This window comes from Carex rostrata, chromosome 1 (assembly GCF_964058835.1).
Source record: "Carex rostrata chromosome 1, lpCarRost1.2, whole genome shotgun sequence".
Classification (NCBI taxonomy): Eukaryota; Viridiplantae; Streptophyta; class Magnoliopsida; order Poales; family Cyperaceae; genus Carex; species Carex rostrata.
Genome location: NC_135918.1, coordinates 985987 through 1003250, shown reverse-complemented (window position 1 = coordinate 1003250; position 17264 = coordinate 985987). Strand labels below are relative to the sequence as shown.

At 35.9% G+C, this 17264-nt stretch overlaps 1 protein-coding gene across 1 annotated transcript; it reads right to left on the bottom strand.

Annotated features, from left to right (window-relative positions):
* Nucleotides 1-404: 404 nt before the first annotated feature.
* On the bottom strand, nucleotides 405-5097 carry LOC144550965 (putative protein phosphatase 2C 6). The gene is made up of 4 exons (XM_078298726.1): nucleotides 4733-5097; nucleotides 2836-3129; nucleotides 1480-1585; nucleotides 405-1133 (listed from the first exon to the last, which is right to left on the bottom strand). The coding sequence occupies exons 1-4, from the start codon at nucleotides 5030-5032 to the stop codon at nucleotides 817-819; spliced, it is 1017 nt and encodes a 338-aa protein (XP_078154852.1). The 5' UTR covers nucleotides 5033-5097; the 3' UTR covers nucleotides 405-816.
* Nucleotides 5098-17264: the final 12167 nt, after the last annotated feature.

The following is a 17264-nucleotide window of genomic DNA, read 5'->3' as shown; positions in this document are numbered from 1 at the left end:
CATAAACTCTATTAAACTGGAAGGGCTAAGATGACTTCCTGGAACAAAGAAGTGCAAAAACTTCCTACAAGAGATTGTCCTTTGATCTTAGTCTTCTTTTATCCTTCTTTTACTTTCTGACCATTGATCTCTTTCAAGCTCTTGCTATCGATATTTACTGACAACAAAATTTGGCTTACCCGTATGCAAAGCTAGGAATTTACAATTAAATGTTCAAGTCATGGAGATTGGTTTGTATGATATGCTTGTGGTCTCACAATTAGAACTGCCTCTGCTAGAACTTAAGATGGAAGGCCTTTGGGTATAATTGAGATCTCTTGAAAAAAACGAAATAAAGAAACGAAACTTTCAGGCAAATAACATCGCTTGTAATTTGTAACTGGAGCTTCCAGAGCGCAGGAGTAGAATACTTCTACAAACCACCTTATTCCAACCTGTCCGAGATAAATGTTTTGATTTATAAATTACAGACACGCCATCACACAAATTACAGATAAAGCATCCAGCAATTAATATGTTGCAAAACTGAACTGCACCTTTGAAGATGGGGCAGCTTCATCCAGAAAAATCTTGAAATACAAATGTTTAAATTGCCTACAACAATAGTTGCTATCTAATTAGACTCGCATCTAAAACAGAAGCAGGAGTGCACAACCACATCGTCACAATTCCCATTTGACTTAAATTGAAACTAGTGAACTTACAGAGCTGATTTGGGAAGTCATCAGTGTTACAGAAGAATCTGGCTAGTACACTTAGCTTTTATGGTGCAAGATGCATCCAACCAAAACTTTGTGTACAAAAAGAAAGTTACCATCACTGTCTTGGCCTACGCCTGTTTTTAACTTTCAAATCCACAACAACAACTGAAATATTGTCAGAGCTCTGTTTCCTTAAAGCAAGATTGAGAAGGTATTCTGCAACTGCTTGTGCAGGAATTTGAGTTCCATCACCAATTAAGCCGTTACGTCTATGTCTTCTTAGAAGTCGATATGCAATTTCACAAGCCTCTTCATTGGATACTACATCCCACAAGCCATCACTCGCTAATATTAAACAATCATCATCTTCAGATCTTGGGTGGAATGTCACTTCTGGAACTGCTATAACCCATGGCCTCAAATAACGGTCACCTGTATTAAGAGAAATGATTAACTAAACATGAATATTTACAAAAATGACCCTCCAATTCAACATGGTGACACCCTAGTTCAGGTCCCAATTAATAATTGGCCTTCACCATTATAAGTTATACATGTAATAAAATGGAGTAGCGTATAGAATGATTAAAGACCTTAGTTCTTAATTCCTCGCTGAAGAATAGAATTTTCTGCAGAAGATGAGAAAATACGGGTTTTTCAGCAGATTTCCCTTAAGAACTTGTACGGTAATACAATCAAGAGGAACCGACTACTGGGGAACAATTGGAGTTTTTTAAAAATAGAGCATGATATCTGAGAAATAGATGGAAGTACAAACCTACTGCTCTTGACATTGCGAGAATAGCTTGCACGCGTGGACCCCCCCAGTTTACAACTTTTCCACCGCAACCTTCAATTCTAGCCAGCTCATCCTCTCTATCTGGCTGTAAGAATTGAAGTAAGAAATGAGCAGCAGAACTTTCCATACCATCCAAGTGAGGTTTGAAACCATTTATTATGACAGCTCTATGGGTTACTTATTATTATTTTTTAAGGTAAATTACAAAAGAGGTGGTCAATGGTGTCCTTTTGTGCATTTCAGTCCCAGAAGTTTCACTCATTCCCATTTTCGCCCAATAGCCTCCCAATAATTTACCATATTCATTCTGCAATTAATTTTCATCCGTAAGTGGATGAAAATTCACCTTTCCATTCCAATCAAGAAAACATGCAAGTATATGTTGGTTGCGCTGATATCCACTGACGTAAATGATGACATTATTGCAAGCAATTGGATGTGCAGAGGCAGATGAAGATAACAGTACATATTGGAAAGTTCAAGGACCTAATAGGAAATTTGAAACTTTGGTGACCGAAATGTGATAATCATGATTTTTAAGACCATTGCATATGTTGATCATTTTTTAACCTGAAGACCTTATGACTAATTTCTTTATGCTCCAACTTCATATTCAAGCCAAGTTATTCTGAAAACCCATAAGCATCCTCAGCCAGAAATTTGATCAAAATCTAATGGGGGAAAAAGAAAATTAATTAAGATTAATTTTGGCTGCTGCATACTTTGAGGTCATTAGCATTAATGCAAATCATTTTTCAGTAAATAATATAAAAACTAAAAGATTGTTAAATAAAAAGAAATAAAGAAGCAATAAGAATGCAATCTACATCAGGAAATTTTCCAAAAAAGAATTATTCGAGCTTTGATAAATAGAAAGCTGAATTCAGGATCCCCTTCTCAACCCATTATAACCACAGTACATGATTCACATTTTTTTTTCTGAAAAGAGAGTACATGATTCACATTAATGGAGCTAACGAATATACCCTACAATCATTTGCACTCACTGTCTAGGAATAAATTGACAAATATGACAATTGTAACCAAAGTGAAAATTTGTTGAATTTGAAAATTAAAATTGTAATGTTATTCTTTATCATTTAGATTAATCGTGTATCAAATTTAGTGCAATCTAAGATTGTTTAAATAACAAATTACTTTTGAACTTGCACCAAATTTGATAGAAGACCTATTTAAATTATAGAGAACATATCTACAACCTCATTTTTTTTACTCTGACAAGTGTTTTGCATGTTGTCATAATTATCAAATAAATTTATGTCAACATAATCTCATATCTAAATTTGTATAGTAGTTAGCTCTTGTAAGTCGCACCTTATGATCAATTGTCAATGGCACTGCTTGGCCCCTTTGGCAAAGCACAGCTCTCGAATCACCACAATTCGCACAGATAATCTGGCATCCTGAAACCACAGCCACAACCGCAGTAGCGCCTACCACATCTGGTGCCACACGATTCGAAATCAACTCGTCATCTACCCTCTCAAATCCTTTTTCAAATGTGCCCTCCCACCGCCTCTGCCATGATTCTTCATTATTATTTCCATTCCCGCTCTCCCACTCCTCTTTCACTACTTCATGCATCCTGCTGGCACAGTATTGAGCAACCTGCAATTAACAAAATATGATAATTTAAATTGAGGTTTGCTACTAATTCATTAATTTTGTTTTATGGTTTTATTCTTCAGGTGAAAAACTGTTCCTCAGATTAAATCCTAAAATTTTTCCGCATACATAATTTGGATTCAATTAAGGATGTTCTAGAGTTCCAATTGATATTGTCACGAACAAAAATTGGAAATATATATATATATATACATAGAGAGAGAGAGAGAGAGGAGGGTTCCAATACCTCATCATAACTCATACTTTATATCTTCATTTCCAAAGTCCAAACTGTCGATCCGAACCGCTCAACATGATATCCATACTAAAATATGCTTGGGGATGAAATTTTATAATTTTTGGAGATTTTTTACTATTTTTTAAGATAGATACAAAATCAGTGTTTTTGGATTGTTAAAAAAACAGTGATTTTCTACCCATATGAAAAAAATAGTAAAAAGAAATTCAAAAATTATAAAATTTCATCTCCAAACATATATTAGTATGGATATCATGTTGAGAGATTCAAATTGATAGTTCGGATTTTGAAAACGAAGATATAAAATATGAGGTATGATGAGGTATTGGAACCCTCCTCGTATTTATATATATATATATATAGATAGATAGATAGATAGAGTTGAGCTACATTGCTTCATGAAGTAAAGCGAGTGTTTGTCTTCACAGTTCACACTCATATTTTGCAAGTTCAAAACATCGATCCGAACCGTTCAAGCTGATCTCTATATTAAATTATGTTTGGAGACCAAATTTTACATTTTTTGAAAATTTATTACTAGTTTTTTGAAATTTTTGAAAATCACTGATTTTGTATGGTATCCATACTAAAATATGTTTGGGAATGAATTTTATAATTTTTAGAAATTTTTTATTATTTTTTTAGATAGGTAGAAAATCACCGTTTTCGACAGTCTAGAAACCGTGATTTTTTATCTATCTTAGAAAATAGTGAAAAATTTGCAAAAATTATAAAGTTTCATCCCTATCATATTTTAGTATGGATATAATGTTGAGTGGTTCGAATCGACAATTTGGATTTTTAAAATAAAGATATACAATATGAGATACGATATAGTATGAAAAACATGAATTATTAGAACCCTTCGTATATAGAGAGAGAGAGAGAGAGTAGGAAAACCTTACACCCCGCATTTAGTTGGTCATGGTTTGGTTGGACAAAAGAACTGTATACAACTACTAATAATAACCTAGCTCTGAAAGAAACATTTAATACGGCATGTGTAGAATTAATTGTTTAACTTGACTTTTTCAAAGTTCATAAGAAAACTTCAAATAAATGCAATACAAGTTTTATATTTAATTTAAAACCTAGGTAGGAAGAGCGTCACTGGATCAACGCTCCAGAAACTACAAATTAATATGAGCAACAAATTTTTAGATCACGGACCACAAGACCAGGTCTACACAACGATCGCAGACTGCCACCTGCCCCCCTTTTTTTTTCTTGAATACTGACAATTTACACGCGTCCTTCTGAATTCCGATCGACCACTAAATCGGAAACACAAAAGAGCGATCCTGACCAATAACTAAGTTCCACGTGGAGTGAAGTCCCGGCAATTACCTGGGATCCGCCATGACCATCGTACACACCGAAGAACCTCAACTGAGCGACTTCGCCGGGTTCAGAAGGCGACGATGCCGCACATCCACCAGCACCGCCGCAAGAGATGTCAAGAAACTCCGGGGCTACCGCATGGGCGTCTTCCATCTCCGCCATCCTTCCGGACGCCGCCGCCGCTCCCCACGACAAGCGTCCTCGTCGCCCCAAGCATTTCACTCTCGCTGCTCCTCCCTCGACCGAACTGGACGGCCCTGCCTCCGCCACGGGGAGCGGATCCACCGCCGAAGGATTCGGGTCCATTTGAGAGAGAGAGAGACGTTAAGAAAAAGGAAAGAGAAGAGAAAAGAGGGAGAGCGAGAGTTGGAGGAATAAAAAGGAAGAAGAGCGAGTCGAGCGGGGACACGTGGAGGATGGCGTCTCGAGAGTGACGTCAGCAGACCCGACCGAATCGAGTGGTTGATGGAGGAGTTTTGGGATCTTAGAGGCCGACACGTGCTGGGAGATAAGAGAACGCTCCACCAAAGGGTTGCTTTCGGTTAAGAGTCGAGGAATTCAAATTTTATGTGACAAATTAGTGTCTAATGATGTCAGTGGCTGTGTGCAGTGTGCACAAATTTACTCTGCTTTCCTGCAAAGCTATGTTGCATGGATACGGGTACGGGTATCGTGTCGAACACGACACGGGTACGGCGATACGGCAATTTTCAAAAATCAAGGATACGACACGTCTATTATATATATATATATATTTATTATTTTAATTATATTATTAATTCTTTTTATATAAATTACATATTAAAATACAGCTTAGTATACATTAAATATAATATATACTGCAATATAACACAAACACAAAGTGGCATAGTGGTAATGTGCTGTTGATATGTGGTGATAGGTCCTGGGTTCGATTCCCCTCAGCCACAAAATAAATTAGTTTTGCGCGGTGCATGGTGGACCATGCGCTGTGAGGGTTGTATGTGCAGTTCACCGTGAACCAAGCGTATCCCAGACGTGTCCGTTCGTGTCAGAGGCGTATCCCAACGAGTCAACCCGTATCGGAGACCGTATCAAGCTGGTTGGGACGCGCCAGCTCACCTGACACGCCAGCTGGCGTGTCTGATACGTGTCGTGCCCGTATCGGTGGCGTGTCGGTGTCGGATACGTGTCGGACACGGGTACGATGGGTTTCCAGGAGTGTCAGGGTAACATAGCTTCAAAGTCAGTCTTTTCAAAAGTTAATGCAGAATGAATCTAGATCGTCTGATCAGTGTTAGCACGAATATAAAAGCTACCTCATGCATTTCACCTTAGATCGGATTGGCTCAGATCTTGATCAATCGGCCAATATGTATTAACTCAAAAGTTGAGTTAATGCATAAAATGCGAACTCCCCTCTCTCATCATGTGCAAGGTTCTAAATAGCGATTATAGCGGCATAGCGGGGAGACAAACAAAAAAACAAAAAAACTATTATGAATAGTGTAGCTATAGGGGAAGCTATCATACATAGTGTTTTTTCCTTTTCAAATTTTATATTCTTTATTTCTATTAATTATCAACATAATCAATAATGAAGAATTGAGATAACAACTAAATGACAACTAATCTAAGTCTATAATTTTTATCAATTACGCAAATAAAAAATAAATAAAAAATCTAAAAAGTAACATTATTTAATAGTTCATACTTTATAGTATTTCATATTATAATAGATGAAGAGCAATTAATTTTATAAGGTAAATGAAGCCAATATGCATATTTAAACATTTTATATATTATAATACTAATCAAAATTAGCTTTCAATTGAAACGAACGATAATAATTTTATAAATGAATAATATACGAAGAGCAATCAAAAGGAAGAATTAATATTTGAATATTTTTCGATATAAAATGAGAGAATAAATCACAAATAAAAATAGAAACGCATAGTTTGGTTTAGCATACTTATCGTAGAAGACCATGTAGCATTAGAAATAGGAATAGAAGTACAAAAGCCCATATAAATTGCAAAAGGAAGCTCATGTAGCATAGCGGTAGCAATAGCGCGTCGTGCATAGCGGTAATAACGATCAGCTATTACAGCTATAGCGGTCGTAGTTGGGTTAGCGCACTTTTATCTCATAGCTTAGCATTTATGGTCCAAAAAAGCTATAGCTAGCTATTTAGAACACTGGTCATGTGAGATACTCTTTTACCATTTGAGAATTGGAGTTGAATTCGATTTCGATAATTTCTCTTCTTTTGAAGGTCTAAGAAAAATAAGAGCCTCATAATTGCCTCCAAATAAATTCTCGAGCGTGTCCTCCAAGTGCTTCAATCTTTTAAAATGTCAGTGCCCGTCCAGCGTCCTATATAGCAGTGTCTTGTCCAACCCTTTAAACATATAAAAAAAAACCTATGTATTTTTTTCATTCAAGCATTTAAATATTAAGTCTAAGATATAATTTTTTTTTATTTTTTATGATCCAAACCCAATCCCTAAGCGTGCTCCCAAACTAATTGTCCTTCTACAATGTTGATGCCCTATCCAACCCTTCTAGAAGGCTGTTAGCGCCTTCTTGAAAGCAGCTTTTCAAGCCTCTTACAACATGTCAATCCTTTAAACATGAAGTATAATTTATAATAAAAATTAATTTTTACACCTTGTACTTTTGACCACCTCGACCTTATAAAAGGTCTGCAACATTTTTTCGAGCGCATATTTTAAACCATTTAAACCTCTGATGACAATCTTTTAAAGTACTTGTGTCAAATTTTTGAACTTTTGACGACAAACCTTTAAAGCACTCCTGTCAAGCATTTAAATCTCTATTTACAATTCTTATTTTACAGTTTTTTTAATTCATTTTGATTCACAAGCTTTTGAACCACTGTCTACGCCATTTTAAAGAACTCGTGTCAAGTCTTTAAATCTCTAACTACAACTCTTAACTTTCTGTCTAAAATCTTTTAAAGTACTTATGTCAAGTCTTTAAACCTCTGGCTCCAACTCTTAACTTATTGTGTTTTTTTAATTCTACTTTACAAGCCTTTAAATCTTTGTTTACAACTTTTTAAAGTATATGTGTCAAGTATTTAAATTTTACAAAAAGTGCAATATACAATCATCATGTAAATATGTACAATCAAGCCTTTAAACATATAACATCCAGCAAGATAAAGTAAACCTCACTTTCTTAAATTCAGCAAGAAAAAGTGAGCCTCACTTCCTTAAATATGTGCAATATGCCTTTAAATCTCACGTATCAAACATTTAAATATAACATATCAAATCAATAAATCAAACTGCAAGATAAAGTGAACCTGACTTTCTTGGTCAAATCAGCAACTACTCCATCAATGTCAATCCTCCTCATGGTCTTTCTCTGATTCACCACGAGTTGCAACTCATCGCCGCGCGCACTCTTGATCGGAGAGGAAGTTGACGAGTGGAGGGAGAGCAGCGTTGAGAGATTTGAGGAGATTCAGAGTTAGTTCTTTAAGGATGTGAGGAGCAGTGTTATTCGCAAGATCGACTCACCGTTAATTATTTGCAATTTAAATCGAAAAGGTATCGGCGTGGCCAATGTTATTTGCAATTAAAAAATAAGATGGTGCTGGTTGAATTAGTTGGAGGTTGGAGCAGGGACAATGGTCTGGAGGCCCGAATATTATTCAATTTAAATCCGCATGTTCCATTATTTTATGATTGAGAATCTGAAAGAGGACGGGCTAATTTTATCTTATATATTTCAAAAGTCAGTTGTAAACTTTTTTTTAATTATCAAAACCAAAAAACAAGGTTTTCAAAATATTTGATCGTGCTATCAGAATCGGATAGATGATCGAGAATAAGCAATGTTATTTCATCAACCAAACACGGTCATTTCTGAACAGACAACGGAGGTAGGAATTGTATTTATTTTATTAGCATACAACAAAATTAGCTACAACACGGATGCAAAAAATATACAGAAAAAAACATATTCGAACGCCCCATCTATTTTATTATACGACCGTAGCTTCCGGTTCTCATGACCGGATTTAAGATTTCTGTCAAGGAAACAAAAGGAATAGTAATTGGGTTTAAGGTTGTTCAAACACATTAGCATATCAGATACTAGATAAAATACAATATTCTAACTTATAATTTACAGTATTTTTAATTTTTAATTTTCAATACTTCAACTTCTAATCCAAATTGCCAATTAAAATTAATAAAATTATTCTAATTTTAACTCTAAATTTAACCTAAATTACAAATAAGAAAATTCAGAGGAAACAAATAAAACTGCCCACCCCCTCTTGCTAGGTCCGCCCCTGCCACAGGGGTCGAAATATATTTTAATGATATACATGTAAAGGATCTTCTATGAACCTATCTCACAAATTATTGCGGCTCTATTGCACTCGATGTAAATTAATTAAGTTGTTCAAAGTTTGTTTATTTTTTGTGTGAAAAGGCTCGTAGGTTAGCATTAAACAAAAGTACAGTACATGAGAGTTGCAGTACTAGTAGCAGCTTCATGCAAGCATAGAAAAAAAAAGACATTTGGTATGTGCCTAAATTACATACCAGGGCGCAGTGGACCACCCACACTTACCATTACATATAAGTAGACACTCTATTATATTATAGAAGTAAGCAAGGAAAAATAAAAAACTAAAAGATGCCAGTACGAGTTGACAGTTGTTCATGCTCAGATGAAAAGTAGTGAGCCATCAATCATCCTTGCCTTCAGGCTTCAGCATAGCACGCTGGGTGAAAAAAAAGGTGAGCCTGAGGTAGGTATCTAGAAGCAATACAGTTCATTCTCTATATTAATTATTATAGAAAGAAGGGGACAAAAGAAAGAAAAAGAAAAAAGAGGGGCAGATAGAAAGAATAGAGAGAAAGACTAGGGGAAGGAGGGAGATCAGAATAGACTCACAACACAACAAACAACCCGCAAACATTCCACCCACTCTTTCGTTGCCAAAGAAGAGAAGAACAACTCAGGAGCAGAGAAGAAAAAATAAATCTAGATGACTAGATCCCCTTATAACACTTGTTATAAAAGAGTAAATAAGCTACATTCCAAAAGAACACAGAACACAGATCAAACAGTAACAACGGTACAATGGTATCATAAGATTACCGAAATAGCAACAGTAACAACGGTACAATAAACGTCTCGTTGATCGAGCCATGTAATTAAATCTATTTTTGTTTGATTCAAGATTATAATTTTGACCGTTGTCCATTTATCGGAAGACGGAAGTTTGAAAGTTCAATTATTCAATTTGGTCGTGTAATCTACTTAAAATAAAACAATAATAAAAGAAACTTGCTGAGTTATATCCATCCCCTAAAATTTAGAAATTGAATTTGCCGTCTTCGGATATAGACGAACGAACTATCTCACTTAATTTTCTCACTAAGAGTTCGTACTACAATATCTTAGACAACTATCTAATTACTTATTTTCTCACACATGAGCCCTCACCTATTTATAGGTGTCTAAAATCAGTTCAATAATTTCTAGCATATTCTTTTTCTACCAACTATGTAAGTCAGTTAGATAAGTTCTAGGTTATACTCAATTAATTTTTTTCTACCAAAGATTAATTTTTTTTGAATAATTTAGAACCCGAGCTTGAATCTCGGTATTGTATTTCAACACTCTTCCTCAACACTGATTTGGTATTATCTTGATTTTTGATACTTTGCGTTTATTTGGATCGTCATACTTCTTGCTCCTTTCAATTTTCTAATATTGAAGTTGCTCATAGGTATGCAGTCGATCTTCCAGAATATTCATCTCCATAAGAGAAGGTTCTGGATCTTCTTCTTACGCTGCCTTGGCACAAATTGTCGTCTAATTTTCTTCTTTTGACGGATCACTTGACGAGTTGCATCTCCTTGCACGAACTCCTGCAAACAGTCTTCTCTAAAACAACGACACTCCTTGGTGTCGTCTCGTCATCATCACCCTCCTTGGTGATGACCTCTAACTCAATGCTTTCATGTGGCTTCTCCTCATCAGCCACCGCGTAACTCACGACTCCGATCTCCTTCTCGGCCGGTTCTTCAAATAGTTCTTCGAAGAACCATGACTCAAAGTCGATCTCCTCATCCTCAGACTCACTAGCCTCTTTAACGTCCTCTACACCGGTCACCGACTGCATCGTAATAGCCACCATTGCGTCCCTCTCTTTTTCACTTGGAACCTCCTCTGGTGCCTTCTTCTTCGTGGTCACCACGAAAGAAGCTTCATTCTTCCTGAGTTGGCACTATCTCGGCATCTCGCATAGTGCCATCATCGTCCGCAATTGTAGCACTCCACTCTTCTACTCCGATATTCATCACTTTCGGCTCATTTGCCCTCTTGGCCTCTATGAGCACTCCCTGAACACGAGCATCTCTTGCATTGTTCATGACAAATGTTCTCCATCTCAGGTTGTCGTCGATACCGGTCCCTGCTAGACTCTCCACGTCGATCACTATACATGGCCTTCTCCTCTTCATGCTTCACCGTCAAATCTACCAACTGCTTGGCAAGAGCTTCTTAACTGGCCAACAAATTCTCCAGTTCCAGCAGGGTTGATTGCGTTGCCCATACTTGAATTGTTGTGATGAAAGCGTTGTACTCCGGCCTCATGCCATTCAGGATAATCCGCCGCATTCTATCCTCACCGATTTTCACATTGGTGTCTAGCTAATCAATCTCCCTACACAAATTATTTACTTTAAGAATATACTTACTGTTAAGATTACACTCGGTTCCAGCATAACTTGGGGATTAAGGTGAATCCTTTAGAAGATCTATATCTACTCAAAAGACGGAAAGAAGAAATTCAAGGATATCAATCATATCTAGTGAAATAGGCAAAGATAGTATTTGATTATTTGTCCTGAATTCTAAGGATTGGTTTCTATGTTTAGCATGATATACAAAATATTTCTGAATTGATAAATAAGAGCTATGTAATTGATATAAGATAGAAAAAGAAATAAAAAATCTGGGAGGGAAGGGAGATTCATGGGAGTCTTGTGTTCTTGAGTTGTTCTATTAATTTTGACATGGTATCAGAGCGTGGTTGCATGGTGGTATAGCTAGAGAAATTGTTGTCCTTCTTTTCTTTAACTTCAATTTTTCGTGCTATAATGCTCTAAGGAGCGATCCATATTTGGTAGAACAATGTCAGAAACCGAATCCCAAGAATCGACCATCATTGCTGCGCTAATTAAGCAGATGGCGAGAATGATGACTCAAATGGCAGCTATGCAAACTGCCGCCATAAACAATTCTCAACCGGCGACACAAATCATACCTCAACCTGTTGCCATGACCGAGGGTATAATTCGTTCAAGTGCTATTCATGTAAAATTCGATGGCACAAAACTAAAAGTGTAGCAGCAACAACTCTGGTTGCAGGCAGTCGGGTGACTAGCAAGTAGCAACCGACACTTGTACAAGGAGCAGCAGTTGGACCCGAACCAGAGCCAAGGCAACAGCCAGGACCGAACCAATCTGATCAGCAGGTAGCAATCAGAACTGAGTCACAAATAAAAGGAGAAGATCATTGTGAAGGTAAAAATAGTATTTTCAAAACTAGCATGGGTTAGTGTAATATCTCAAATTTGAGCAAAAACAGGAAAAATGAAGGTTAGGTCGTTAACTCGGGTGCAACCGACCACATAACACATGAAAAAATTGAATTAGAAATCATGTACACTTCACATAAAACTGGAATCATTAATGCAAATGGAGAAGTTTATCATGTAGAAGGTGCAAAAGAAATTGTATTATCAAATCAAATAAGGTTGAAAAATACACTTGTGGTTCCTTCCATTGCAACAAAACTGATATCTGTTAGCCAACTTACAAAGGATCAAAATTGTGTTGTGCTTATGTTCCCTGACTACTGTGTAATCCAGGATATTCTCACAAAAATGATCATTGGCCATGGTACTAGACGGGATGGGTTGTATTACTTGGATGAAGTCAAAACTGGTAGCAATTATATAGTAAGGGGAGATCATATATCTACTAAGAATAAAATTTGAGTATGGCATAAAAGACTAGGTCACCCATCTTTTGGATACATGAAAAAGCTTTTACCCAATTTATTTTTGCATTTAGATCCTAAAGATTTTGTTTGTGAAACTTCTATCTAATCTAAGAGTCATAGAACAACTTATTATAGCAATCAAAATAAATGTAAGAATCATTTTGATTTGATACATACAGATGTATGGGGACCATCCTCTATAATTTCCAAATCTGGTTGTAAATGATATGTTTCCTTTATTGATGATTGCTCCATAATGACTTGGCTTTATTTACTTAAAACAAAATATGAGGTTTCTAAAGTTATTCAAGATTTTCATAAATTGGTAAAGACTCAATTTGGGAAAGAAATAAATATCATAAGGAGCGATAACGAGACAAAATACTTGAACTAACGAGACAGAATACTCCTATGTTGTCAATTCATGAGACAACATTTGTAGGAACACCTCAGCAAAAGAGCATTGCCGAATAAAAAAAACAGACACCTCCTTGAAATGACCTGATCATTACTACTTGAAAATAAAGTACCTCCTATGTTTTGGGATAATGCTCTTTCATTTGTTGTATACCTCTCAAATTGTACACTCACAAGTGCAAATGATTATAAAACCCTCATCCAAGTCCTATCATCTCATGTGACCATATCATCTGTCTTAAATTTGCCTCCAAAAATATTTGGGTCTGTTGCTTATATCCATATACAAAAATCATTTTGCACAAAGTTAGAACCTAGGGCTGAAAAATGTGTTTTTCTGGGAATTGGAGCAAATCAGAAAGGTTATAAATGCTATAATCCAGGTACTAGAAAATTATATACTATCATGGATGTTACTTTTTTTAGAAAATGAGTCATTTTTTAACAAAATCCAAGATCCGATTCAGGAGGGCAGCAGTCATGATGAACCAGACTTTGATCTAACGTTTTTATCCGATCCACTAGTAGCTGATTGGGGTCCAGCAGCAGTGGATTCGGGTATAGGCCCAGCAGTTGATTCGGGTCCAACAGTAGCTGATTTAGGTACAGATCTATCAAATAACTCAAGTCCAGTAGCAGTTGACTCGGGTTCGAAAAATTATGAAGGTTATGATCAACAAAATCCAGCAGAAACAGGACAGTCGGGCAATTCACCAAATGGAAGTCATGGATAGATCTTACTGAGGCAATACCACGAGAGGATAACAACGAGGTATGTTCTTCTGAAACCCAGCCTAGATATCATTAACATGTTAATCGTGGCGAACCACTAAGAAGATACATCCCGAAAGATGGGACAAGTAAAGAAATAACATATCCAATTGCAAACTATACCTCAACCGAAAAATTGCCACAACCACTAAAGAATTTTGTAGATCAACTATCTTTTATCGCCATACCAGAAAAACTTGAGGATGCCCTTAAAAGTAAAGAATGGACTAGAGCAATAACTATAGAAATGGAATCCCTAGAAAAAAATTGTACATGGAAAATAGTTGATTTACCACTAGGAAAAAGAACGGTTGGTTGTAAATGGGTGTATACAATCAAGTACAATGCAGAGGGAAAAATTGAAAGATATAAAGTTAGGATAGTGGCAAAAGGGTATACACAAACTTATGGAATTGACTTCTAGGAAACCTTTTCTCCATTTGCAAAATTAAATTTGGTTCGAGTTTTATTGTCCCTTGCAGCTAACTTTGAATGACCATTACATCAATTTGATGTCAAAAATGCATTTCTTCATGGAGACTTGGAAGAAAAAATTTACATGGACCTGCCTCCCGGTTACAACCATATTGGATCAGAAAACAAAGTGTGTCAATTAGAAAAGGCATTATATGGCTTGAAACAGTCACCAAGAGCATGGTTCAAGAGGTTCTGCAAGGCTATGAAAAATTATAGGTACAATCAAGGAGATTCTGATCACACCATGTTCTTTAAAATGATTGAAGGTAAAATTGCAATTCTCATTATCTATGTAAATGATATGATTATAACAGGTGATGACCAAGTTGAAATTGAGAAGCTTCAAATGAAGCTGTCAAAAGAATTTGAAATGAAAAATTTGGGAGGTCTAAAATACTTTTTAATAATTGAAGTATCACGATCAAAAAAAGATATATTTCTCTCTCAAAGAAAATACGTTCTTGATCTCTTGGCCAAAACTGGAATGTTGGATTGTAAACCAGTTAGTACCCCAATGGAACAAAATGTGAAGTTTGAGATTTGTCCTGACCAATGTCCTACGAACAAAGAAAAATACCAAAGGTTAGTTGAAAAATTAATATATCTGTCACATACTAGACCTGGCATAGTTTATGCAGTGGGAGTAGTAAGTCAATTCATGCATAATCCAAGTGAAGATCACATGGGAGTTGTCACACGTATCTTACGATATCTGAAGGGGACACTTGGCAAAGGAATCAAATTTGAGAAGAATGGACATACAGAGATTGAATGATATATAGATGCAGATTGGGCAGGAAATATCATGGATAGGAAATCAACATCGGATTACTTTACTTTCATTGGGGGAAACTTGGTAACATGGAGAAGTAAGAAACAGAATGTGGTCGCCTTATCTAGTGCTGAACCCGAATTTAGAGGCATTGTGAAAAGGATTTGCGAACTATTATGATTACGAAAAATGATCAATGAATTAGAATTAGGAACGAATAATGAGATGAAGTTGTATTGTGACAATAAGGCTGCAATTGATATTTCACATAATCCAGTGCAACATGACAAGACAAAACATATAGAGGTAGACATACACTTTATTAAAGAAAAACTTGATTCTCACGTTATTTCTCTTTCCTTTGTTAGATCAACAGAACAGGTGGTTGATGTTTTAACCAAGGCAGTAGCAACTAAACCATTTGAAGAAATGCTGGAGAAGATCGGAATGGTAGACATTTACGTACCCTCGTGAGGGGGAGTGTTAAGATTATACTCGGTTCTGAAGGGATTTCATGTGTATGTTAGTTTGTAATAATCTAGAAGTCAATAATACGATAAATTAATCATAAAGCTTTGTTCATGAATTGAATGTTTATTTATATATCATTTTGTTGCCGTGAGTATTATTGCATTTATGGATCATTTCGAGTTCATGACTGAAATTGTGAAACTCCATAATATAGATGATATATACTCTTAAAAGGTCACTGACCAAGGTAATTAGCAGGAACACTAATTTCCGCTATAAGGTTAGCAAGTGGATTAAAAGATGGTTAAGTTTTACAAACCACCTGACACGAGATGTCATTTTAATCACATGGATACATGTTCTAGGAACATGGTATTTGACAGACCCCGAATGAAACATTAAATAGAATTGTGTTCGTGTCATTTATGTTTTCATTCAGTGTCAAAGTTCTACAGTACGAGGTATTTATCGTTCCCACTAAGAAATATATATGAGTGAGTGTTATCTAACGCTGTCCGTAAAAAGCAGCCATAACGGTAGCATTTCCATATATATAACTTAGCTGAGGAAGTGATAGTCTGCCAATAATACTACTTGTCCCTCGTATCTCTATACGAGCTATAGCATCACTGGGCCCCTTGATAGAGTTAGATTATCTGCATGCGGTATAATTACAAGAGTAATTATATTTGATAATCTACTCAAGATCAAGAAAAGATACAGTTAACAAGGATGACACATATCTACCTTAAAACTGATCTGATAGCTATGAGACAGAAGAACTGACACAAGTAAATTGTTTACTGGATCGTGATATTGTACAGTACAGCATCATCTGTGTAATTGGATGGTCATGATGTGTTGCCAGATGCCACCCATGACTAACAGAAGTTAAAACAGTTTTAACTCTGTTTACCAACATAACACAGATCCTATTGGGTCACACCATATAGGAGCTACTCGGAGAATCTTACTGATTAATTATAAATTGATTATAATTAATATTAAGATGGTTATAATTAATTATATGTGATATAATTAAATTATAAATGTCATTTAGAATGACAAGCAGAAACAACGGTTAATTTATAAACGTACACGTTACGTTGTATAAAAGTTACCGAACAATAACCGAAAAGAAATATAATTGTACATGACAATTATATATATATGATTTGGAATTTTAATTGTTAATTATGGATTTGAATTATGGGTTTAAAAGCCCAAAATAATCAAAGCCTTAATTAAAATTAAAGGCCCAAAGTCAAAGCCCAAAATCAAAGCCTTTTACTATTCATGCCTTAATGGGCCAAGGGCAAAATGGTCATTTCACACCTATGCCACCTTGCATGACACCTTAGGGGTGTAGAAACATGGAGAAGAGTGTGGAAGGGTGTGGAAGGGGTATTTTGGTCTTTTCACATATTAAAGGATGAGGTGTCAAGGGCTTTTGGTAAATAGATTTGTTTTGAGGGGTATTTTGGTCTTTTGCGAACCTCCTCAAAACACTATAAATAGAGGGGTGAGGGTAGAGAGAAAATTTACTAATTCACGTGTTAATCTGATTACTTCGTTGATCGGTTTTC

Bases quoted from the DNA above. Each gene is read 5' to 3' on its own strand.
- LOC144550965 (XM_078298726.1), bottom strand. From the start codon at position 5,032: ATGGACCCGAATCCTTCGGCGGTGGATCCGCTCCCCGTGGCGGAGGCA. The intron at 1,586-2,835 runs GTGCGACTTACA...CAATTCTTACAG, and splicing joins CATTGACAATTGATCATAAG to CCAGATAGAGAGGATGAGCT. The intron at 1,134-1,479 runs GTTTGTACTTCC...CTCTTAATACAG, and splicing joins CGCAATGTCAAGAGCAGTAG to GTGACCGTTATTTGAGGCCA.